Source organism: Pelodiscus sinensis, chromosome 2, assembly GCF_052426305.1.
Source record: "Pelodiscus sinensis isolate ZL-2025 chromosome 2, ASM5242630v1, whole genome shotgun sequence".
Taxonomy (NCBI): Eukaryota; Metazoa; Chordata; order Testudines; family Trionychidae; genus Pelodiscus; species Pelodiscus sinensis.
This window is the reverse complement of record NC_143053.1, coordinates 248,763,953-248,790,294: the sequence shown is the minus strand read 5'-3', so window position 1 is coordinate 248,790,294 and position 26,342 is coordinate 248,763,953. Positions and strand designations below refer to the sequence as shown.

At 44.7% G+C, this 26,342-nt stretch overlaps 1 protein-coding gene across 1 annotated transcript in view; it reads left to right on the top strand.

The window, feature by feature from the left end:
• LOC102452890 (sodium channel protein type 5 subunit alpha-like) overlaps nucleotides 1-26,342 on the top strand; it is a 341,521-nt gene that overhangs the window by 123,197 nt on the left and 191,982 nt on the right. Inside the window, exons 9-11 of the mRNA XM_089776791.1 lie at nucleotides 2,389-2,452; nucleotides 24,209-24,350; nucleotides 25,915-26,112. Coding sequence (XP_089632917.1) covers nucleotides 2,389-2,452; nucleotides 24,209-24,350; nucleotides 25,915-26,112 — 404 coding nt within the window. The remainder of the gene's footprint in view (nucleotides 1-2,388; nucleotides 2,453-24,208; nucleotides 24,351-25,914; nucleotides 26,113-26,342) is intronic.

The following is a 26,342-nucleotide window of genomic DNA, read 5'->3' as shown; positions in this document are numbered from 1 at the left end:
TTTAACTCAAGATTGGATGTCCTTCTAAAAGATATCCTATAGCTCAGCCAGAAATTATGGGCTTGAAGTTGGAATCACTAGGAGCATTATGCAGGAGATCAGACTAGAGGATCATAATGGCTCTGTCTAGCCTTAACATCTAAAAAATGACAGCCCTTCAGGGTATATTCTTTTCCATATTGTTCAGCACCTACATGCATTGATATAATTCCTTAACAAAATGCAGTGCACCAGAAGTGTGCTGTTTATCTCTTATCATATGGTCTCCTCAAGTATGCTCATTACCCTAGAGATATGCCAGGACAATATCTGTTGAAGGGATTCTTCAGAAATAGCAAACAGGGTTAAAAATCTTGGCAGTGTTTTGAACCAAGATCTTTCCTATGTGGGGCGAAATACAAAAGCACATAGTATGAGCAATGTGTAACATTATCCTCTGATGACTTGTGAACACCAGCAGATGACCTCATGATCACGAGGCTCACTAACTGCAATTTCCTCCTAGTAGGAATCAGAACAGGTTTTTGCATTGCTGGTAGCTTATTGGAAATGCAACAGCATATTGGGTCACTGGCTTAAACTGTGTTCCTTGCATTGGTTTTGTATATAAGCTTTGACTCCTGGGAGAATTCTGCACCATTACACAGACATAGAATTCATGTTCCATGCGGAAATTATTTTCTCTGCAGAAAATACATTCTGCTAAAGAGGTGCTGCAATTGCACCTTTCACTCATCAGGAGGTGCTGGTTCCAGAACAGAAAGTAGTTCCTCCTGGGCAGGAGCAGTTAAAATTCTGGATAGGGAAGAGAAGAAGCTAGATTCCTCAGAGTCAGGAGGCATGGTCTATGGGGGGGGGACGGATAGCAGGGGGCACATGGAGCTCCTGGAGGATCACAGACTGGGTTTCAAAAGGGTTAGTGGGGGCAAGACTGGAGCAGGAACTGAATGCAAGGGAGGGTGCAGGGACACATGGTGATGGGTGGAAGGGGTTGGTTGAGAGGGAGTGTAGGGGCACATGGGGAAAGAAAACATGGGTGCAGGGACATGTGGGTGTTGGGGGAGAGGGGGTTGTCTGAATGGGGATGCAAGGGACACATGTGGCAGAGCCTGACTAAATGGGAGAGATTATAGGTCAGCAAGGGTCTAACAATCCCTCTCCCAGAAAAATAACTCCCATGCTTTTCCCTCCCACATGCAACAATCCTCCAAGTTCACACTCAAGCTACTTCTCAGCAATTACTTCCCTGTTCCTTGGCTCCTCCATTACTCCTGACTGCCCCAAGCCTTTGCACTGTTTCTGACCAGTGTGGGAAATGCATTTCTGTGTTGTAGTTTCAATGAATTGTTGCTTGGTGTTCTGTATTTATATGCCTATTAAGGAATCTATTTGTCAAAAATATTTCCTGAATCTTTCCATTTTCTGTATTGGTACAGATGTACTTGCTAAGAGGTAATTTGAAACAAATTTACAAAATAATTGAAACTGGCATGACTTTATTATGTTATTTTTACAATAAAAACACAGAAGTTAAAAAGATTGTGCACAGAACTTTTAATTTTTTGGGGGGAAGTAGGGACATAGAATTCCCCCAGGAGGAATAAGCTAGCATTCTTGGATTCTAAAACCATTAACAATGTAATCTCATGCAGAAAAGGAAACCTCTTTGAGCATCATCTGGTTCTGCTCACACAATGCTTGCTATGTAGTGCTCTCAGTCTTATGTGTTAAGTCAGCAGGGAATTACCACTTTGATATGAGTTCTAATATATGTAGAATATGTAGGGTCTGCATGTATGCTAAGCAGGGTATGCATCTTGCTCCTTGCTGAAAACCATCTCAATCCACTTTCACCTGCTTCTAGAAAGCATCTATTATTATTGAATCCAGATCAGCAATCAGGGCCTGATTAGACTCTGTACTCCTCTTCTCCCCTCCCCCCCCCCCCATTTGCTTTTTAGAATGGCTATTGTTTATATATACATTTACCCTTATATTCCTATTTCTTTTAATATTAGGGTTCCATGTTTGTTGTCTATTTGGATGTTAAAAGAATGTATTTTAATTATGCTATTGTTACCTTTATTTTGTGTTCTTTGTCAAATAAAGGCTACTAATGAATTTTAAATACCAATGGCAATATCTAAGAAGCTTTAAAATTAGATATTTTAGTTTTTACAAATTATTCCACAAGAACTGAGTATGTTTGTTCCTGAAATTTAAAATCAAACTAATCTCTGTATGCAACCCTGCATAGATTATTTTAAATATAGATTACTTTAAATATATATATTGTTTGGTGGATAATTGTCAGTCATTGTATTCATTTGGGAATGTGTTTGTTAGAAAGCACGTTGTCAATTCATGATTCCTTCCCTTTTGTGACAGAAAACTACTTCATAAAAAATGGAACTACAGAAGCACTACTCTGTGGCAACAGCTCAGATGCTGGGTAAGTACAATTAAAAATATCTTTTCTTCATCTCTTTTTCTTTCTTTGCTACATTTTGATTCAGTTCTGTCCACTTCTAAGACCATGTCTTCACTTGCCACGCCAGAGATCGATCTTCTGGCATTCAGTGTAGTGGGTCTAGTTAAGACCCGCTAAATCAAATGTTGAGTACGAGTTGGTGCCGGTACGCTTCGCGGTCATAAGTTGTAAGAGAAGTCGGTGGGAGAGTCTGAAGATGGTGCCAAGCTCGACTTAAGGTAAGCTGACTCCAGCTATGTATTTTACACAGCTGGAGTTGTCTACCTGAGCTCAAGTTTCAAGGTCTAGTGTAGACCTGGCCTAAGTGGGACGAAGTAGGGATTTCAACTTCCTAGTGTCAATAATGATGGAAATAAAGATGATAATATCATACATAATAATACAATTTTCAAAACACTAGCGGAAAGAGGTTGGTGTAGCTCACTTGTCAAGGTGTGAATTCTTCAGCAACCTCATTACAAGCTCTTTTTCAATCTATTTAATTTTTTCCTCAAAAAGGTGCTTGAAACTCAATATCGTTTTGGCTGAGTGATAGTAGTTGAAAGGAAAGATGAAGAAAGAAACAGAAAAGGAGGATGAGGAAATAGACTGATGATTAACTCCAGTAGTTCTAGCAGAGGTAGTACAGAATAATAAATTCAAACTTTTGGCTAGTACTGAAACCAACATGCTTTGGACATGCAAAGACACTTTAATTTGTGAGCTGCATGTGCATGTAATTGAGGGGCAGAAGAATGTATTCCAGTTTTTCAGACCTCTGTTGGCAGCAGAAATAGCAGATAATATAGGCCTCATGAGATGTTAATTCAGGTTAGCTGCAGAAAGGCAGGGTAGATACGTTCCTTCAAATACCATGTGTACACACAGTCCTCATCCTTCTCAACTACCTCTGATCCTAATTCTCCAGGCTCAGTGGAAGGTGGTGTTGTGGTGAAGGGATTTTACCTGGGAGGGAGTGGCTCTTGTGAACCTGAAAGGATTTGGAAGGAGGTTAAATTATGAGGTGAGAAGAATTTATGGTGGGGCCAGGCAGAGGGTTTTAAGCCTGAGGGAGGTTGTGCAGGAAGGAAGAAGGGGGAACTCAGAGTGAGGGAGAGAGAATTCTGAGGCTGGTAGGTAACTGAGAAGAGAGGGTGTGGATCTGGTTGAGATGGGCTAGAGAAGCACCTGAGTAGGTTGGGGTGGCTATATTTGGACAGATGATTGTGGAGGAAGAGAATGGGGATGTGATTGGCAGGAACTGTGATGTGTGTGGCTGAGGGGAAGGTAATAGGAAGTAGGAGGATAAAATCTAGAGTGGACTGTAGGGAGAGGCAGAGAGAAAGAAGAGGTCAGGACTAGGATAAAACAGTAAAGGGCCCCCAGAGAGAGAAGCACTGTTTTTGCCTGCCACTGTCTATATCTGTATTTACATGCACACAAAGTATAACTGGATGTGTCAACCTCCCCCCTGCATGTCTTGTATGTCTGATCTGTATTGCCAGGCTGATTTAGACTGTAAGCTCCTGGGCAGAGGGATTTGCTTCAGTAAAGGTTCATCGTCAGCATTGAGTAAATAAACATGGCTGTTAATAATGCACTGTGTTAGTCCAAGCTCAGGCTGGACTCCAAGGCTGTAGGGGAATTTTGTAGGAGGTCTCAGGACTTAGAAGTTCACTGAGGCCCTCCAGATAGTGACAGTTTAAACAAAGGTCCTGCTAATAAGTAGATTTGAGTCCTGGCTGGCAGCAGGATACCCAGACCTTAGTTCTGTAATGCCACTGGGGCTGGTGGGGAGAGCAATTACTACTGGAGGAGACTAGGATCAGGAGGTTTAGAAGAGGTTGGGTACTGGACTTCGTTTCCTCCCATTGGTCTCTGAGTTTAAATTAGTGCCTGTTACAGAGTAGTCAGCTCCGTTAATGGCCTGAGAGGCTATAGTCTGGCAGCCCTATTTCTTTATTAGACCCAGCTGCCGAGAGTTCGGATGATGCCCATAAAGGGCTGACAGCTCACAGCTGGATGTGGGGAGGGCACTCATGCAGTTATATCCCGGACAGTTCTCTTTTTAGCTGATTTGTCCTCTGTCCGATAATAGAACAAACCCTGATGTGCTTTGGTCTGGTATCAAATAGGGGGACACCCTTTTTAATAGCATGCCGCTCCACCCCAGCCAGCCTGAATTCACATGCAGTGCACACTTGAAAATGGTGTCTGTTCTGCAGCGTGATTTCACACACACCGTTCATTCAATGTCACCCAGACACAGGGATGGACCCACTCCATTCCCAGAAGTGCCAGATTTGTCCAGTGTTCTGGGAACATGCGAGCAGCCACCCTAGTTGGATGGAAGCTTCACGAGGGAGGTTGGTTCCTGTAACTGGCCCTGGAGGAGAATAAAAGTCTTCTGCAATCTGTGTTGCTCAGAGAGTGTCTTCTGCAATCTGTAGTAGAGAGAGAGAGAGAGACTTCTGTTTGCATTAATAAACTGTGCCTTGAGGAAGGGCCTGAAAGTGATCTGGGCATGGTGTTTAGTCTTTCTGGGGCTAGAAAGATGCACCAGCAGGGTTATATTCAGGTTTTCCAGTTTGGAACAAAAGCTGTCAGCACCTCCACTATAAAAATTGTTTCAGCATCCATGCAGTAGGTAATTTTTCTGCTTTATCCAGTTTGAGTACGGTGTCCAGTTTTAGGTGCCAGATGTGGACAAATTGGAGAAAGTCTAAAGGAAAGCAACAAAAATGATAAAAGATTTAGGAAACCTCACCTTGGGGGAAATATTAACAAAACTGGGCATGTTTAGTCTTGAGAGAAGAAGAATGAATGGGCACCTAAGAACACTCTTCATCCTTTTATGACATTCCCCTATCATATTGGATGCTCAATTGTTCTGCATGTGTGCTGAGGATAGAATAAGAAATAATGGATTTAATCTGCAGCAAGGGAGATTTAGATTAGATATTAGGAAAAACGTTTTTACCCATAAAGATAGTTAACCTCTGGAATAAGTTTCAAAGAAGGTTATGGAATTCCCATCACTGGAAGTTTTTAGAAAGAAGTTAAACAAACACCTGTCAGGAATGGTGTAGGTTTACGTGGATCTGCTACAATTCAAGGGACTGGACTAGATGATTTTTGAGGTCTCTCCCAACCCTGCATTTCAATTATTCTTTTTTAAAAGTTAAGGTGTGGAAACATGGTAGGGTATTTTAAAATGACCATTTGTCCCAGGAACTTCCTTCAGAATGCCTAAAATGCACCTTTAATATTTAATCAATTCAAATACTTTTAAAAATCTAACTACAAAATGTTGGTTCTGGATATAGTGCTGTATCAAGCAGAATTTGCTGGGTTACCAGGTATAACAGTGAAGTAGAAACAAGGCTTAGCATCTGCAAAAGTGTTGGAATGAAAAGTCAAATGATTACAGACTGTCCACTGTTGTTTGCATTGTCATTATAGCCATGTTGGTCTCAGGACATAAGAAAGACTAGGTGGGTGAGATAATTTCTTATATTGGACCCACTTCTGTTATCGCCCTCTCCAATAGGTGTTGTTCCAATAGAAGATATTATCTTACCTACCTTGTTTCTCTCAAATGAGTGTGGGTGAGATCAAAGCTGTTCTTTTTCTCATAGTGAACGTCAGTGACACTTATTCAGTGTTTCACAACAAACACATTCAGGCACTAAGTTACTGGGAAAAAATCCTCCTCTTTGAGGCTACATCTAGACTGCAAGCTTCTTTCGGAAGAGATCTTCCAGAAAAGCTTATTTCGAAAGAGAGCATCCATGCAGCAAAAGCGCAATAAAAAAGTGACGTGCTTTTTTGAAAGATAGCATCCACACTGATTGGACGCTCTCTCGCATTTAAGCTGTGATTAGTCTGGACGGAGTGGCCACTAGGGCACCCGAGTTATTTCCTGGAGGCCTCTTCTTTCGAAGAACTCCCTCTTCTGCATTCACACATGCCTTTTTCCAAAAAAGCTTTTTAGGAAAAAGGCTTCTTCCTCGTAGAATGAGGTTTACCGCCATCGGAAAAACCCCTCCATTCTTTCAACTTTCTGTCGAAAGAACTCAATGGCAGTGTGGCTGCAAGTATTGTTTTTCCGTGAAAATGGTAATTTTTCCAGAAAAACGCTGCAGTGGAGACGCACCCTGAGAAATAAGCACATGTCAGGAGTCAGCAGTTGGAAGTAGTGACATGACCATGATGTTTTTAAAATTCCTTTTTGTTTTGTGTGACTAATTCCCCATGGCTCCCAGCCACCTCTGGGAGATGGAGATGGGCGGGAGGGGGCTAACTGCTGCTGTCACACACACACACCCCTGTTTGAGGGATGGGGTGCAGTGGGGGAGGGATGATAGGACAGTGACAGAAAAGGGCAGGACTTGGGGACAGGAGAGTTGCGAATATGCAAAATTGTGAATAACTAACACCGTCTCTGATGTGAGCAAGAGCTGGGCATGTATCACCAGCCACCCCTCAAAATAGACATATACAACCATGCAGCTGGGTTATCTTTGAAAAATCCCATAGATGACATAGGTTTTAAAGAGAGATTTGAATAACAAATGGGAGGTTGATTGATGCACTGGTCAAGGAAGTCTTCCAACCATGGAAGGAGATAAACAGAACAGAATGGAGGCTGATTCAGAGGGGGCTAGCAGGCAGGCTTGGGAGCAGTGGAGTGAAGAAGATGAGTATAACTGGAAGTGAGGAGAAGGATGCAGGTGGTGCACAGATGTAGAGGCTTGTGGAGGTGAAGGACTGGAAACTTGAGCTTAATGGGGAAGGAGAGGAGAATCCAGTAAAGGGATATAGGAGACTTGATTATTAGAGTGATCATTACAATTGAGCTGTCTGGAGTGGCTTATGATCCTGAGTGCCTGCCTCAGGACAGACTGTCAAAAGCAGAGCAGACACTCCAAACTGGTAGTGTGTTCTATATTTAGATGTCACCAAGCCAGTAACAAATGTGAGCCCCTAGGTCACTATACCAATCTTATGATAGAGTCATATATAGTCCACTTAGACTCCTTAGTCCATCTTATGACCCAGACAAACTGGACTTTAGTGATAAATGGTCGCTAAAATCACACCACGTTCAGGTTGCATCCAGTCCCAAGAGATCAGTCACTTTCCCCCAGATTTTACATCAAAGGTAATGCCTCTGATCAATCCGGGTATGTCTACACTACAAAGTTAATTCGAACTAACAGATGTTAGTTCGAATTAACTTTCATAGGCGCTACACTAGCGCTCCGCTAGTTCGAACTTAATTCAAACTAGCGGAGCGCTTAGTTCGAACTAGGTAAACCTCATTGCACGAGGACTAAGCCTAGTTCAAACTTACTAGTTCGAATTAAGGGCTGTGTAGCCCCTTAATTCGAACTAGTGGGAGGCTAGCCCTCCCCAGCTTTCCCTGGTGGCCACTCTGGGCACCACCAGGGAAACTCGTATGCCCCCCTCCCGGCCCCAGACCCCTTAAAGGGGCACGGGCTGGCTACGGTGCCCGTGCCAGGTGCAAGCCTGCCAGCACCCAGCCAGCAGACCCTGCACCTGACACGCCATGAGCCAGCCACCCGATGCCCCCCAGCCCTCCGCCTCTTCCTGGGACCAAGCTGGCGGCTCTCAGGAGCCTGGCCAAGACCGCAAGAGGCGGGCACCCACCTGGTCTAGTGCAGACATCGCGGACCTCATCCACAAACTCCGCACTAGGCACAGGAAAGTGGCCGTCTAGGGCAGAATAGCTGCCAGCCTGGCCACCCAGGAGCAGGTGTGCATGAAAATCAAGGTGGTCCACTGAGACCCCCGACCCTGAGCCCTGAGCTTAGAATGGCCGTACTGGGTCAGACCAAAGGTCCATCTAGTCCAGTAGCCTGTCTGCCGACAGCAGCCAACTCTAGGTACCCTGGAGGGGATGGACCAAAGACAGTGACCAAGCCATTTGTCTCGTGCCATCCCTCTCCAGCCTTCCACAAACTTTGGGCAGGGACACCATTTCTACCCCCTGGCTAATACCACTCCATGGACCCAACCTCCATGACTTGATCTAACTTCTCTTTAAACTCTGTTCTAGTTCTAGCCTTCACAGCCTCCTGCAGCAAGGAGTTCCACAGGTTGACTCTTTGCTTTGTGAAGAACAACTTTCTGTTACTAGTTTGAAGCCTGCTACCCATTCCTTTCCTTTGGTGTCCTCTAGTCCTTCTATTATGGGAACTAATGGAGAACTTTTCTTTATGCACCCTCTCCACACCTCTCTTGCTTTTATAGACCTCTATCATATCCCCCCTCCGTCTCCTCTTCTCTAAGCTGAAAAGTCCCAGTCTCTTTAGCCTCTCTTCATATGGGACCTGTTCCAAACCCCTGATCATTTTAGTTGCCCTCCCCTCTCCCGGCCTCTCTCTTCCCCTCTCCCACCTCTTTTTCCCAGTCTCCCCCAGTTTTGTTCAATAAAGAGAGATTCTATTTTTGAACACACGTTTTCTTTATTTTGTACATCAGGAAGGGGGGCTAGGGAAGGGTAAGTGGAAGGAGGTGAGGGAGGAATGGGGTACGCGGCCCCGATGGGGAGGACTGGGCTGGCTCTGCGGGCTTCTCGGGGTGAAAGTTCTCCTGCAGCCCCCCGATTGTCCCCTCCCCCCAGATGGCAGCCTGCGGCAAGTGCAGCCAGGGTGATGGCCGAGTGCTGTGATGTTCCACGTGTGGGCACTCAGGGCACTCCAAGCCAGGACTGCTTTGCAAGCGGGGAACCCTGAGAACTGTCTGTCCGGGGTGGGGGTCGGGTCCCTTTAAGCACAGCCCTCGGCTAGCCTGAGACAGCAGCTCCACGCTCTAAGTCCTCATCTGATGCCTTGCCGGCACTGCTTCCTGCCATCCTTAACCTCAGTTCAGGGTCCGCTCTGTGTGGACATGCTAGTTCGAATTAGCAAAACGCTCATTCGAACTAGTTTTTAAGTCTAGCTGCGCTAATTTGAATTAGCTTAGTTTGAATTAAGTTAGTTCGAATTAGCGCTGTAGTATAGACATACCCTCCCATAGTAACTATCCAAAGGTTTCTTAAGTTGGAAAAAGAGAAAGGAGTTATTTACAGGTTAAAACGAGCAAATTAGTTGCCATCTAAATCGTAAGAGCAGCTGAGTTGTAAGTGATCTGTATCTCTGGTTTCAGTTTAGTCTCTGGTCCTGTCAAAGTTCAGACAGATGGAAAATCATTCAGTGGCTTTGTTTTGTTTCCTTTCTTCAGCTTCCAAATCTACAGGAGGAGCTTCCTTGCTTATAGTATTTCTCATGTGTCATAGGGCCGTTGCACTCACCCAGGAACCTACCCCTGCAACAAATCCCGTTGCCAGCTCTGTCCAAGCGACACCATCACAGGACTTAACCGCATAAGTCACAACATCAAGGGCTCATATAATTGCACATCCATTAATATGATCTATGCCATCGAATGCCAGCAATGCCCCTCTGCCATGCATGTTGGCCAAAATGGACAGTCTCTATGACAAAGGATAAATGGACACAAAGCAGACATCAGAAATGGTAACACACATACACCAGTGGGGGGAGCATTTTAACCTGCCTGTTCACTCAATCATGGATTTAAAAGTATCCATTCTTCTACAAAGGAATTTCACCATCCAGTTACAGAAAGAGACTACAGAGCTGGAATTCATTTACAAGTATGACACTGTTACCCTTGGCTTGAATAAAGACATTAACTGGTTAATGCAATTTCCCCTGCCTGTAACATCCACATTTCCACATCAAAAGGTATAAATGAGACACATCCAGCCTATTTAATTATCCTCATTACCATGGGTCCTACAATTGACAGGTACTTCTTTTGCTGTTACATATATATTGGATTCTGTTATTTCCACTCCAACTCATCTGATGAAGTGGGTCTGACCCACGAAAGCTCATGACCATATATATTTTTGTTAGTTTCTAAGCCCTGGTCTACACTAGGGAGTTATTTCAAAATAACCCCCCTTATTTTGAAATAATAAGCAGAGCGTCCACACTACCAAACTCACTATTTTGAAACTAGCCAATTAGCCCGTCATAAGACGGGATTTTCAGGTCTTCTCTCCTGAGTGCTCTTGCTCTGTCTCTCTCTCTCTCTCTCTCTCTCTCCTCCTACTGCCTCTCCCCTCTCTCTCAGCTCTCCTCCGCCTCCTGTCTCTCTCTCCCCGCCCCCCTTCCCTTTCCCCTTCCCTCCCGCCATGGTGCTTGGCTGAGTGCTGCCTGCTCAGTGGGGCTGCCGCGAGGGAGGGGGACGGGGTGGTAACGTACACGTCCAGGGGGCAGGGCCGTGTATGTCACCGCCCTCTCTTCCCCTCCCACCCCGGGGGAGCCCAAACAGCCCTTTGCACTGCTGGCTCCCCTGGCGGCCCGGCTGAGGGGCGCAGCACTCAGCTGAGTGCCACAGCGGGAGGGGACGGGGGAACAATGACGTACACGGCCCCGCCCCCTAGCCGTGTACGTCACCGCCCCTTCCCCTTCCCCTCCCTCTGTGGCGGCTCAGCTGAGTGTGGCGCGCTCAGCCAGGCCGCCGCGGGGGAGGAGGGCTGGGGCGGTGACATACATGGCCAGGGGGCGGAGCTGTCTACGTCACTGTCCCTCCCCCTCCCGCTGCGGCTCGGCTGAGGGGTGCATCACTCAGCGCCACAGCGGGAGGAGGAAGGGGGGTCGGTGATGTACACGGCCCCGCCCCCTGGCCGTGTACATCACTGCCCTGCCCCCCTTCCTGTCCCACTGGGGCTCAGCTTAGCGGAGCGGCGCACTGCCAGCGCCACTCAGCTGGGCCGCGGCCGGGGAACAAGTGGCGGCAAGTGCCCGTTTGGGGTCCGGCTGCGGCCAGTGGCTGTACCCCCCCCCGCCAAGTCTGCTTCCTGCCCCCCTCCTTCCATCCAGCCCCACGGCCCCCGATCTCCCCCCAGCTCTGCTTCCCGACGGCCAGTCCCAGGACCCCCTGGACATCCCCCTCCTCCCCCTCCTCCCCCTCCCACCAGCACTGCTTCCCTTCCTCCGGGCCCCCCCCATTCTCCCCTCCAGCCCCACAGCCCCTGATCCCCCCAGCTCTGCTTCCCGCCCCCCTTCCAGCCAGTTCTGCCTCCCTTTCCCTCCCTGAGTGGCGCCCCGTCCCCCCTTTCCCTCTCTCCATGGTGCGCTGCGCTGCGCCGCTCAACTGGGCCCAGCTGAGCGGCGGTGCTCCCGCCAGGCCCAGCTGAGTGGTGGCCATTTGCCGCCCAGGGCCCAGCTGAGCGCTGCGGGTGAGCAAGCGGCGGCAAGCGGCCTTTTGGGGTCCGCACTCCCCATGCTGAGCGGCACAGTGCACCACGGAGGGAGGGGAAAGGGGGCCGCTCAGCTGGGCCCCGGGCGGCTGCTTGCTCTCCCGCTGGGGCCCAGCTGAGTGGCGCAGCACTTGGCCAAACTGCCATGGAGGGAGGGGAAGGGTGGCGGGACATTGATGTACACGGCCAGGGGGCGTGGCCGTGTACGTCAGCGTTATAGACTCACAGACAATGGGCTACTATATATATGATAACTGGCTGGTTATTTTGAAATCCTACTTTCCTTGGGGAATAATGCAAATTTCCAAATAGTTGTTTCAAAATAGCATTAGTGTGGATGCTCCGCTGCTGCTATTTTGAAATAACTACTCCCCAGAGTAATTTGAAGTAATTACTCCCCAGTGCTTCCTTGGGCTCTAAGACGAGGAAGCGCGTCCACAATAATGGAGCTGCCTCAGACTAAATTTAAGGCTCCCCCACAGTGTGGACACTACCTCAACTTGGAGCCCCAGGAAGCACTGGGGAGCAGTTACTTCGAATTACTATGGGGAGTATTTTGAAATAGGAGCAGCGAAGTGTCTACACTAACAAACAACCTGGATCCCTCGGCTTACATAAACACTAAATAAGATACTGATCTGGAGCAAAATTAACATGCATGTGAATTGGTCTGGTCTCCAGCTAGAAGTTTATCAGTTCTCAGCTAATGCCTGTAGCATGAGCAAGAGCAGGCACCTGGCCTGCCCGTGTCCTATCTCTAGGATGGAGAGTTAAAGGATCTTGCAGTCGTACTTGCTTCATTTTGAATTTAGCTAGTTAGTAATGAACAGGAAAATGTGTATCATGTACTTTGGATTTAAAAGACAAATCTAACACAGTGTAAGTGAACAGTTAGCATGAACGCAATGGGAGTTTGAGTTAGGGATATTAATTTAAATTAATTGGCTAATCGAATAGTCAATGCAATTTGCTTCAACTATTCAATTAGTCGATAAGGGCGCCTCTGCCTTTGAAGTGTAGCAACGGGGTGGTGAGTGGCTGGCTAATTCTCCCCTCCCACCCCCCACCGTAAATTAGCAAATATACCCCTAGCACAGAAAAGTCTTGTATACCCCACGGGTTATTCTCATGCGCAGTGTATACAAGATTTTTTTTACTGAAATAGAAAAAACCACGGGGTATATTTTGGTGCAGGGTATAGTCACTAAATTACGGTATACGGATCTTGTGCAAAAGGGGTTTTTGCGCAAAAAGGACCCGTCTATACTGCTTGTTTTTGCGCCAAAACCTCTTGTGCAAAAAGCATTGGCCGAGATATGCAAATGACAGCATGACAAATGCTAATGAGCGCTTCATTAGCAAACTCTCTGCCAACAAATAACTGCAGTGTAGACTTAGCCTGAGGGTCCTGCCTTACCTTGCAGTGGCAAAGCTCTAGCCTATAAGCAGAGATGTTGGCACCAAAATTATTAGTGCAGGCTGTCATTTAAAAAGACCAAACCAAAACATAACAACCCACCCTCAACATTTATGTTCGTCCCTGCCACATGTTTGTAACTCATAACAATAATGGGAAAGTGTTCTTCTTCATGTAACCAATTGGCTGCTGCTCATCATCCAACTAGAAAACACCGGCTGTGCTGCTGAGTGGACCAGATACATGCCCATTGTCTTTACTGGACCACAACCGCATAGCTGATGTGATGGTGGAAGACTGTCAGTGAAAGGGTTCTACCAACTTACATCAAGCTGATATATTATTAATGTCATTACATTATGGGCGTGCTCTTTTTTCTTACTGAAATTGTAACCTGCTAATTTTGTAAAAATGCTTATAAACCTGGAATCTGGTGTTTTTCCTTATCAAAATAGGACACAAATTTAGAGGGGCGACATCAGCTTGGAATCTAGTCAGATTTCTATTTGTGGCCTCACTTCCTAGTCCCCTTCCCCGAAAAATGAAAATGAGTTTCAGCTTCTATACTTGTCCCTGAGTTTTCTCCCAAATTTTGTGACTTTTGCAATGATATTTTCCTATTTTTTTCAGATTTTTTTTCTCTTTCCACACAAACAAGAGAAATTGTCTGTGGGGAAAGTGTGACACTGACTAGACACAAAGTGCTGTCATATGCACAAAGTAAACAAACTAGGCAGCACAAGATAAAAGATCCTTCTGTTCCATTTGTTTTCATTGTTAATAAACTCACATGCTACTTGTACCAATAGTAAAGAAAACAGTTTTTCTGAGCAGCCTGGGTTTTCAGTCAGTGGTGTTCTTTTCAAGTCTCAAGGTCAGACAGTTTAACATATTTTTTCCTTTCTCATGACATGTACTATATAGTCAGCTTTTGGGCTGTAGTCTACACTATCATACTAACAATGCAAGTACATTTGTATCATGTCTGTACTGATATTGCCAAAAAGGCTAGTGAAGAGGAAGGAAAATTGGCCTCTAAAGCTACTTCAGGATATAAAAAGAAGGTACCTTTGGCAACTGCATCCTAGTAACTGTTGCTATAGAAACTTTAGCTACCTTTATTCTCACTGTGACCTTCATTTTTCTTAGCAGGCTACATTAAAATAACATATGTATAGAATGAAGCATATTTCTAAACAACTTTGTAACTCTCTTACTCTCACCTTAGTTTACAAAGAAAAGGAATTCAGAATGGTAATCCTCTCAAAGCGGGTGAAAAGTTATAAGATGAATCCTAACCCTGATTTAAAATATCTTTATAAACGTATTTGTTGTGTTGCTCTTTCATGGAGGCAATCTATACCAATACACAAAACTCTATCTGCAACCCATTTTTGGTCATAGTTACCAAGCAAACAAAAATGGCATTTTAGTGACAAGCTTTGCTTGCAGACATATTAACAGCCCTTGCATACAGTGTATCACAATGATGCTATAGTCCTATGCCCTTCAACTGGAATAATAATCTTTGCACTTGCATATCCTCGATCAAATGATTTCAAAGTACTTCACAAATATTAAGACACTCACCACACTCCTCTTCAGAGGGTAGTAAATATGCCTCACCCTGAGGAATAGGACATTGCATTTCCTTCATTTTATATACATTGCACTATACTGCCCCATACTGTATCTCTCACCTGGACCTTGGCAGTTTGAAAGGTATGAATAACTTGCATGCCCACATATACCATTCAGTATACAACATCCTCTCCCTCAGCTGCTACTCCATGGACAATAAGGAAGCAGTGTCATGTCACACAGCTCCAACTGTGCTGGAAACCGTGGCATTGAAATTAATAAGCCTCCATTTATTGCTATTATTGATTATGTATTGTATCGTCCAAAGGCTCCACTTGGAATTAAGACCCCATTGAGCTGGGTGTAGGTACAGACATAGCAAAGAGATCCTTTGGCTGGAAGTTTACTATCCAAAAATGCAAACAAGCAAAGTGTAGGGGTTAGTGATACAGGTTGCAAATGAATGAAATTGGTGAAGATTTGGCTCAGCTGGGCTTTGTTATTTATGCAGGGGAAGGGATGGGAAGCAAAGGAATAGCTGCAGCTCATTGGCTGCTTAGCTAGCATCATCTAGGTCTCTTGGACACCTCAGCAGAGGTGAATCATAAGGAGGATAAGGTACTGGCTGCTGGGATCTTATAGGGAAATATTCACCATGCATACAGGCAGCCTGGAAGAAAAAGTGGAGGTGTTTGAGGGCTTAGACATGCAGAGTACTAAGCACGCTGGCCCCAAATCAACAAAGTGTGTGAGTAACTTTAAGCAAGAGTCATTCCACTGAAATCAATGGGACTGTTTGTGCTTAAAATGAAATACGCTTAAAGGCTCTGTTGGATTGGGGCTGGTCTGCTCAGCATCTGACAGGCGTGAGCCCTACAGGAGAAGTTGGCTGGTGTGTGGGAAAGGCTAGGAATGCTGACAGAGCGAGGACAGACTTGCTGTTTTCCCTTAAACCCGTGGCATCTTAATATGCTGTTAAAGATGATGTCATTTGGTGTAGAGCTCGATGCATTACTTTAAATGTTAAAGCCCATGATCCAATTATGTGATAATTTAATCAGCAGCATTAATAAACTTATTACAATCCCTCTTAGTGTATCGCCTATTTGAAATGAATGTAACTAAGTTATGATGTAAATAACACTTGTCATCTACTTTGTGCTGGTTCAAATCATGCTGGAATGTGGATAGTATGTTAGTGGCAGAAGTGCTCTTCACATCAGTGTAAAAAAACCACAAGAAAGCATGCATACAATCTTGTGAAAAATTCTAGAGCTGGCGGCACACATTTTAGTACCCAGTTTGAGGCTAGGTTGTATATTTGTAATGCCACATCTCTGAGTCAGTCATGGGCACCAAAGACTGAATCCAAGACTTCTGGATCTAAAAAAATAACATCTCTGCTAAAGTAGCCAGCTCTGTTGGTCCAAGCCAAAGTGGGCTCACCAGCCACACCCAGGACTTGTAGGTTATACATTTACCACCTGTCCCTGTTAAGGGGCAGTGAATTGCTATGCTGCAACAATACAAGAGCTTCCTCTGCTACTGGCCCATACTAATACTAGGATATGTCTAGACTACATGCCTCTGTCAGCAGAGGCATGAAGATTAGGCTACCTGACATAGTCAATGAAGCAGTGATTTAAATAATTCCCACTTCATTAAAATAAACATGGCTGCTGCGCTGTACCGACAATCAGCTGATCTGGCACAGCGCGGCAGTCTAGACGCAGATCTGTCGGCAGGGGAAGCCTTTGCTGACCGATCCCTTATGCCTCATGAAACGAGGGTTACAGGATCAGTCGGCAAAGGCTTCCCCTGCCGACAGATCTGCGTATAGGCTGCCGCGCTGTGCCGGATCAGCTGATCGTCAGCACAGCGCAGCAGCCATGTTTATTTTAATGAAGCGGGGATTATTTAAATCCCCACTTCATTGACTATGGCAGGTAGCCTAATCTTCATGCCTCTTCTGACAGAGGCATGTAGTCGAGACATACCCCTAGAGTTCAACCTCCCTTTGCTGGTTTGTGCATTAGGGGTGGAACCAAATGCCCACTTCCTACCCAGTGCCCGATAGGGCTGTTGTAGGTACACAGTGTTTGTTTACTTCTGTGTGCCTAAAGCAGAAGGGGTTCTTACTTCCATTTGCATGGGTGTATAGCCTTGGCCATGACCTGGCTCTCAGGATATAGGTTTTACATGTGCCTGAACTGAAAGGCAGTGGGATGTTTTTGCACAAGCCAGTGGACAGAGCCTATATGCAGCCCCTTTGAGGGATACCCAGACCAGCTGATTGCTTAAGCTGCCAGAGCCTCTCACGGGGTGCACTCTCCTATTTTATGTCTATTATTATTGCTAGGCCAGTGGTGGCCCATCAGGGTTCTGTGTGCAGCTCACAAGACATTTTGTTTGCTGTTGCTCATGCACAGGGTTGCCGGATTCTGTTGGTTTCTGTCCAGATTATGTTTTGTACACACACGTAAAGGAAGGCCATATGAAGTGAGGTACATGCTCATTGCCCACAACATTGACTGTAAAAGCCACATGCTTCCTCTACCTCCAATCAAAGTGCTGTTACAATTCAGTCGGCACACCTCACCAATTCTAGGTACACCCGTGCAGTGAGCAAAACTACCCTATCCTGGGAAAGCGTCTTGGTTATGACAGTCTTGCAGCCCATTGAAGTGAAGGAGGGTAACTCATGCATCCCGCTCACTAGTCTAGGTTTCCCATTGCTGTGCTAGGCTCATTTAGTAAGTCCCACAGTTCTCCCTTCCTTTCCCTACTTGGCTTCAAGCCTAAACAAACCTGGGAAGTCCAGTGGTCCTCTCTTTACCTGCTAAACTCAGGCTTTCCCCCCTGCTGTGTTGCTAAGAGGTGGGGGGAAGGGATTCCTGTTCTATTAAAATTTGCCAATTAACTTTTATTTCAGTGATTTCAGTTATAAATAGTTTTCAGAATTTTTCACCTTTTTGTTATTCCAAACTACAACTTTTACAGGAGCGATTCTTTATCACAGTTCTTTTAATTTAAAAAAATTCAGTTGGTATGTGTCTCCAATTTTTGTTGTCTGTTTATAAACCATCCCATTTAATAGATGGAGTTGTGTTTTTGCTACTTAGGTCAATTGGGAGAACAGACCTTTGCATAGCTCCTCATATGCTTAAAGACTTCTTCTGGGATGACAACATCAGCAGCTGTGAATTGCTACCTCCTAATATCATGTGACTATCATTTTGTATATTTTCAGATTCTGAAATATTGTGATCCAACACAGAGTTGTTCACCAATCTTCTTTCACTGCAGAGCCCTATTAGTTCATTAGAGTTTGGATCAACAGGTTGCTTGGTTTGTCCAGATTAAAGTCTTAAGCCAGAGCATTTTGTAATTATGCCCCTCAGCTATTACTACCTGGAATGTCCAATCTGAGTCATTATTTAAAATGAGACCTATTCTTAGATCCTTTAATTTTCTGTACTGGTGCCAACAAACTATAGTGATTATGGCCTGATGGATGGATGAGTAGATTGGTGCTTTTAACTGTTCTTAATCGATGTCACCGTAATTGTATTGTGATTAATTGTACAGCACCCTGTGAAGGATGTTATATTCATGTGGTTTCTCACTGTTGCCAGTCTGAGTGAAATCCCATCACTCTCTTTCCCCTGGAGTTGTCGAGCATAAAAAAGCTACTAGAAAATCCAAAGGGAAAGATGCAGCATCTGGAGTAAAATCCAGAGTTGGTTTTTTTAAAAAGAAAAAGCACCTCAGAAGGCACAGGGGTGGTTCTAAAATAATCTAAAATGGGAGTCCTTCCAGCTAATAAGTCTCCCATGGCTTTTTCATTGGAAGCAGCCACTTGTAAAAATGTTCTTTCCCACACAGTGCTTCAATAGTGTGTGTACAATCTATGGATCACCGCTCCTTGTGGGGGAGTTTTTCTACAGTAAGCTCCCTTGGAATTGCAGGTCGGAGCAAGTGTACACGATACTAGGGAAGTATGGATCTTTGTCTCCTTGGGTTGAAAGGCTACTGCAGATATTGGTTAATGGAGTTCTTTAGATGAAGTGATAGAGGCTCATGCTTTTAGTACCAAAGGCCCCCAAGTCTGAAAACTGCTGATGTCCTTGGTAGCGTAGGTTGTACACGTACTCCATGATCATGCAAGATTTGTTATTAGCAATCTGTGATATACCTGTCAGGTCATCTTATTGTAACCCAGAAGTACTGACACTACTGAGAGGGAGAGTGACGTCTGCTCCTCAGCCTTAGCTCAGAGGCAGCTGACTTTTAGCTCATGCATAGAGGCTCATGGCTTTAGCTCCTAAGGTCCCAGGTGCAATCTCACCTGCCTATGACCAGGGTCTGTCGATCTTACCACTGGGGTTTTGTCTGAGATGAGCTGCTGGGAGGCTTCTGAGGCTCGGGATTCACGAGGTCCAGTGTTGTTCAGGAGCAGGCCTGGAGCTTCATTATGTTAGTGAGAAGACTACCATATTGCAGGGAGATGTAGGCATAAGAAAACTTGCACAAATTAGGGTGGGATTATAAACAGAAGACACTGACAGGGTTTCTGTCACTCCCTGCAGCACCAGGAAGGGTTATGGCATCATTCCTAGTGCTTTTCAAAAGAGAAAACTGGCATCCCTCTCAGAAAACTGTCTCACGTACATATAAGTAGCTGGTTCAATTCTCATCCACTCAAAAATAAGTCACCTCGGTTAGTGATGGTGCCAGTGAATCTGAAGGGAACCTTCTCGTGGCAGTGAGGTCCAATCTCAGACTCCGTCATATTCATAATTGATTGAAGAGGGTCTCCAGAGGGAACACATTCTAGAAATCCTTTATCTGTGCTGTATTTGGAGACAAAGCTCTTCCATTGACTTCATTGGGAGCAAGGTTAGGCCCAAAGGTAATGAAACATGATATCCTTCAAGCCACATATCAGATGTCTCAGCAGCATCTGCTCTTTTCAGATCATTACAGTAAAGAAGAGAATAGTGACACCACCCAATGGGACTACTTGGGATTGTTTTCAGAGGAAAGCCTTTCCATCCTTGAAAAAAAAAACGGATTCCAAGCAAAGTTCACTCAGCTTTCCTTGAAAAAACGAATGAGACTTACAAAAACTTCTCACATCCTGCCTGGACATGCTGCCACGAAGCAGGCAAAATTAATGTTTCTCCAGATCACTGGAAAAATATCCTAAACATGCCATCGACACTGTTAGGTGTCTGCAGTATCAGATCAAAGACAGAAATCTGGCAAATGGTGACAATAGATGCCTTTGTGCTGGGACAGGAGGCTTACTTAAAAGGTTTACTTTGCACAAGAGAAATGGTCAGGCCACAAATTCAGAGGAACCGCGTAGACTTTAGAAAAGAGAACAGCTGGATTTTTATCCCTTTTCTTCTTCCCCAAGCCAGTCATGGTAAAATCATAGTAATGCAGGAGCTGTGGCTCTCAACAAAGGGAACCAAAGTAGGGAAGCTCAGGAAGGAGGTCCTTTTCTTAGACTGGGAGAAAAATAATTCCTTTTTTCTTCTAAGATAGTCAATATGACTAGATCTTCAGGGAGTGTAAATAAGCAGGAATCTAATGAAGCACACGCAGTCACAGATTATATTTTCACTTGTATGTCTAATCAAATGTAAACTATGAGGTGGAAGGTTTCTATCTTCATCTAAAGTCCCATGCAGAGATAGATATGGATGCATTTTTCAAAGTTTCAGTATTCTTTTTTTCTTTTTGCTTTCAAAACAGATTTATTTCAACACTTGTGCTTGACTAATGATATTAGATTAAGCTTCTTAAAGTGTTGCTGAATTCATAATATCGGTGTCTGACACTGGAAGAGATTTGGGCAAATTCAAAACTGACAGTGCACTGAGGAATTATCTGAATCCTGAGGTTGCATTGCTAACTTGTAATATGGAGATATGATCTATACCATATACATAACTGTTCTGTTCTTAAAATAGTATTTTGTACTATGACCTTTTTCCCTCCCCCAGAATCACCACATGACTAACTTTGAATCCATTCTAATTTTGGCTTACATGCAGAGATTTACTTTCATTTGCTTATTATTTTTGTTTTGTTATTTTTTTATGTTTATTATTGCTTTTTGTCTTGTTGTCTCTTTGAATTTTGTTCTGCTAAACATTGTGCTAAAAACAATTGTGGTTGAAACACCTTAATCTATAATGGAAAGTGTGCATGGTGGGGTCTTATTATTCTGTCATAAAATATGCCATACTTGTGGGATGTGTTTTCCATTCTGCATGATAGGTGAAGAAGTGTTTTACAGGATCAACTGACTGGATATTGCTGACTAATAGCCCTGACTATAGATAGGATTACCATATTTCCCTATGCTGAATAGGGACACCTGGTAAAATAACTTGTATTCAAGCAAATTCAATGGCAATTAATCAGAACGATAAAGTACAAAATTTAAATCATCACCAGATTGAGGAGATGTGTATGCACGCACACATCTCTCACATTAGGGGATGATGACTGACCTTCCCCTGCGCTCTCTGCTCTCGGTGCTCGGCTAGATCCCTGGCACAGACATGCCTCTCCTGGTGCCATGTCTTCTGAGGCTGCCTTTGGAGGGTGGGGGGTGAGAGTTTCTGCCAGGGTTTCTTCCAGATTGCTGCCAGGGCCCACACAAGAATGTAGTGAGCAGCAGCAGAATGTTGACACTGTGTGAGACGGAAGGGACAGGAGCTGTTTCCACTGGCCGGGGAGGATGGGGGGAGATCGGTGGTCTGGCCCATGACTCTGTTGAGTTCACCTCTTCTCCCCGCCCCTTCCCCCAACCCCCGCAGCTGGAAGCAGTTTCTCCCTTTCTGCCTGCAGTGTTGAAAGGCAGCTAACACTTCCAAGCTGCTGCCGGCCACAGACATAACCCAGGCAGCTCCTATCCCCCAGCTACAGTGCAGGCAGGAAGGAGTTAAGCCTGAAGGCTGTGTGGTGCACCAGGGCCCAGGGAACCTGACCTCAGGGGCTTCAGCAAATGCAGCCAGAAGGATGGTTCAGCAGGTGAGGGTGCCCAGGGGACAGAACAAGTCCCCTGCTCCCTCAGGGCAGAACCCAGAGTGTGTGCATCTCCCCCTCCCCCCACTGCGGAGCCTGTAGGTTCGGGATGTGAACAGGCTGGAAATCATTCCTTCCCTCTCCCACGCCCCATTCCAGAGTCAGAGAGGCTCCTATGCCAGCACTGTGCTAGGTTTGGTAAGTGCAGGGCTTGGCTCCTCCAGGCCAGCGTCCCAGGTTGGGAGGATCTTGGGTTTTCCTGGGGGGCTGCCAGCCCAGTCAAAGGTGGTAGGCAAAGGAGCCGGCTAGCCGGAATGTTAGTGTGCTGAGTGCTCTGGCCAGGGGCTTGTTCTCTGCACGGCTCTGGAAGTGGGGTGCACCCTCCTGGGAGGGACTTGGAGGAGTAGCAGGGCTGGATGTGAAGGGGCATGACAGGAAGAAGAGGCGCATGTAAAGGGGTGATGGGTGGAGCAGGTAACTGGCTGCCCGCCTCTACTCAGCAACCATCACAGCTCACAGCATGCAGCTAGTCGGGGGGGGGGGGGGGGGGGAGGGGGAGGCAGGTATGGCCCTGCCAGCTGAGAGCTAGCACACAGCGGGGGCAGTGATGACAAAACAGCAGCAGGGGAAGCAGCTGGCCCCATGCATTGCCTCTTTGCCCTGTCACCCCATCCTTGCCCACTCACCCCCATCATTGGCCCCTGAACCCCAGCCCCTCCCACTCATAGCTGCTGAGTAAGTGGCTGGTGAGCTGGCATCTGCCAAGCGGTAGGGCTCACCATTACTGATCGGGGTTGGGGAGAGGGGAAGAGAAACAGACTATATGGAACAATTTGCCCCTTTTAAAGAAAATGTCAGGCTTAAATACAGGACTGTCCCTTTAAAAATGGGACATCTGGTCACCTTAACGATAGACAAGTTAGAAAATTGATTCCTCTTTTTCACTGGCAGAGGTCCACATTCACCAAGTCCAATGTGCAGCGTGTTGCTCTGTTCAAAAACACGGTTTGGCAATCATTCTGTCATTAACATGCCTTCACAAAGCCACGTTATTGTAGCCCTTCCTAACCATGTCTACCAGAGCTTTTATAGAGCTGGGAGATCCTTATGAGGCTCTTTGCTTATGGCCTGGATAGAGGAGAGCTGCCGGAACAACTGTGTGAAAAAAGGCATGCAAGTTTTGTGGAGTTCCTCTTTTCCTGCCTATTAGATGGATCTGGTACCCTTTCCAAATGACTACTCACATGGTTGCTTTAGTAAGTGGTAGGGTTAGTTGTAATTAAAGGGCTTGGTTGCTGTGTAGGGCAGAGTGTTTTAGAAAACAAATATTTGTAAGGAGTTGTGAATTTTAATGAGAGAATGTTTTCCTTGTGGCGTGGCATGCCATGCAATAAGGCAATTTGCAAGATGCATGGACTAGAAGCTTTCCTGAAAGAAGCAGCCTTGTAGGTAAGGGCTTTTCTTTGCGTGGATGTGAAATCTCAGGCTCCTCTGGTGAGTAGACAGAAGGATTGGGCACTTTGGGTGTGTCTGCACTATAGAGGGTTTTTTGGGGGGGGTTGGAAAAACTTCCCTTACGTCCACACTGCAATTGTGTTCTTCTGGAAGAAAATCGAAAGAACAGATGTTTTTTTCCAACATTGGTAATCCTCATTCCATGAGGAAGAAGCCTTTTTCTGAAAGAGTTCTTTCAGAAAAAGGTGTGTGTGGACGGGGAAGAGAGCATTCTTTCAAAAGAAGAGGAAAGAGGAAAAAGCACAGGCCACTCCGTCCCTAATAATCACTGCTGAAATGCGAGATAGTGTCCATTCAGTGTGAATGCTATCTTTTGGAAAAACAGATCGCTGTTTTGACGCTCTCTTTCGGAAGAAGTTTTTCTGGAAGATCTCTTCCGGAAAAGCATCTTCCAAAAGAAGCCTGCTATCTAAACATAGCCTTAGATGGAAGGTTCACTGCTCCCAGGGAGTGCATAGTAGGTCAGGCTGAAGATCTGATAGTTTGAAATGCATCAGAATATTGAGCCTAAATGCTCAGCTGGTATAAATCAGCATAGAGCCCATGGGTACACCAGTTTAGGGTCTGTTCCAGTATCTCAGCTGTTCTCAAGATGACCACAAGGGGTAAGAGAAACCTTTTTTATTGTTGTAGTTAAAAACCTGGTGATCAAGCCTCAGTTCACCTGTTTAGGATGGATCGTTTCAGTGCATTATATATATATTAAACCATAAATATATTTCTATGTAATCTGAATGTTCACATGAGATGGAACAACTTGCTTGTATATTTCTATGTTTGTAGCTTTTGACTGAAAACAGCCAGTGTCAGCTGTAGGAAAACCAGTTCCTCCACATTTAAGCTGCCTAGAATGAGCTTTATTTTCTATTTTTATTTGTAGCACGTGTCCAGCAGGATATAGATGCCTAAAGGCAGGTGAAAATCCTGATTATGGCTATACAAGCTTTGATACGTTTGGCTGGGCCTTTCTCTCTTTGTTCCGCCTGATGACACAGGATTGCTGGGAACGTCTCTATCAACAGGTATCAGATCCTCTTGTGAAAATATGAAATAAACCAGTCATCCAATTACAATGATAAACTGGTTTGTCTAGGTAGTGAGTTAGTGTCTGGCAAACCGGGGTGTGAATCTACTGTAAAGTAGCTTGATGTTCCCTATCTTTTTGTGTGAAACACGTGCATGTTGTAGTGCACTGCAGAACTTTTAGTGCAGAAAAGCTACACAGCAAATTAGTGAGTGGCAAGCTAGTGTGCTTTAAACTCATGGCCTGGCTTGCAATGCACTAACTCACTGTGTAGACAAGTCCAAGTCGAAAGTTGAAGTTAAGAGAAATTGGTGGCAATTAGACACAGAATGAATTACTGTCCTGTCAGGACATCCTGATTAGCAACCATCAGTTGCTGCAATGAATTTTTAGGAGATTATTAGTGAGTGGATGGCTCGAGGGGTTGTTAAATGTGAGAAAGAAGTTCTAGGTAACTTGTTTGACTCTGAAAGCTATCACCATATAATGATGGTTGGTGTAAAATGAGGTGGTGATCCCAGTCCCGCTGAAAGGAGAGTGATTTTCACCTTACAAAAACCATCACTTCCCTTGGCATGCTTCTTAACAGTTGCAGTGGAGACCCAGAATTAAATGAATATAGAGACTAAACTGTATCCACACACCTAGAAGTGTTCTCCCCAGAGCAAATTTTCCAACAAGAAGGCCCTGAGGTTCTTGTGCAAAAATTGTCTGAGCAATAACTTCATGCAGTTGTAGCAACTGTGTGTGCAAATGGACAGGTCAACTAAATGCTCATTCTTGCATGCATTTGCTGTAATTGTATGTGCAGGTTTCAGGAACTGCATGCAGAAATAAGGCACAACATTGCATCTAGATGGTTGTGTGTTCAAATGGGCTTCTGTCCCCTGAAAATTTGGTTCTCAGTTTCAAGACTGAAACGCGTGGGTATGGAAATCAGGAAAGAGTCCATTTTGTATGGTTCTTTGAATAACCTGAGGACTCCAGTTTACTGTGCCACCATTTGCATAATTTAATTGTATCTCATGAAAATTAGTAACACATTGAAATAGAAGTCAATTAAATGACTGCAATTCATTTAATAGGTACAAAATTATAGGTATAGATTTGGAAGTTTCAAGTTGTGACTGAAATGGAAAGCTGAACAATTAGCACTTAGTAAATTTACCACTGTCTGAGGGCAAGTTGTATATTAGCCCACAACATTTATGGTCAGGGGGCAGGTTTCTGAAGGTCTGTCAGACCTCAATATGCTGACTTTTCAGTGGAGAATATTTTTGCTACAGTTGATTTTAAGTTAATCTGTTATAAAACTCAGACATGATATTCATGAGGAAAAAAACACTCATTTTAAAAATGCATCTTGCTGCATGACACAAAGATCACCTGATTAAATTATGGCAATTTCATGATGATTTTGCGACATGATTGTTTTTATATTGAACAGGGTTCTGTTTAGGCTGTTAGCAAAATCTAATTCAATCACAAGTAAATAAATATAAGTCCTTTAACATTGTGTAAACCTTAATCGTACATCAGATTCTTTATTTTTGTGTTTATAGACTCTGAGATCTGCTGGGAAGATCTACATGCTTTTTTTTATGCTGGTCATCTTTCTGGGCTCATTTTATCTGGTCAACTTGATCCTGGCTGTAGTAGCCATGGCTTACGAAGAGCAAAACCAAGCCACTATTGCTGAAACAGAGGCAAAGGAAAGGAAGTTTCAGGAAGCCATGGAAATGTTAAAGAAAGAGCAGGAGGTCTGTAAACTATTCTCTGGTTCGTCTTGGCCTGAACATGCAATACCACAACACTCAGTCTCTTTATTTTAAAGGTATAAGACCAATGAAAGAAAGGCTCTGTTTAAAATGAGTTGCTGGTTATTGTCTTATTCAGAGCAGTTACAATCCTTTCTAGAAGAAATGTATTGGTAATGGTTTGTGACTGGAAAGGGTTTGCCTACACACAAAAGCTGTACCAATATAGATAA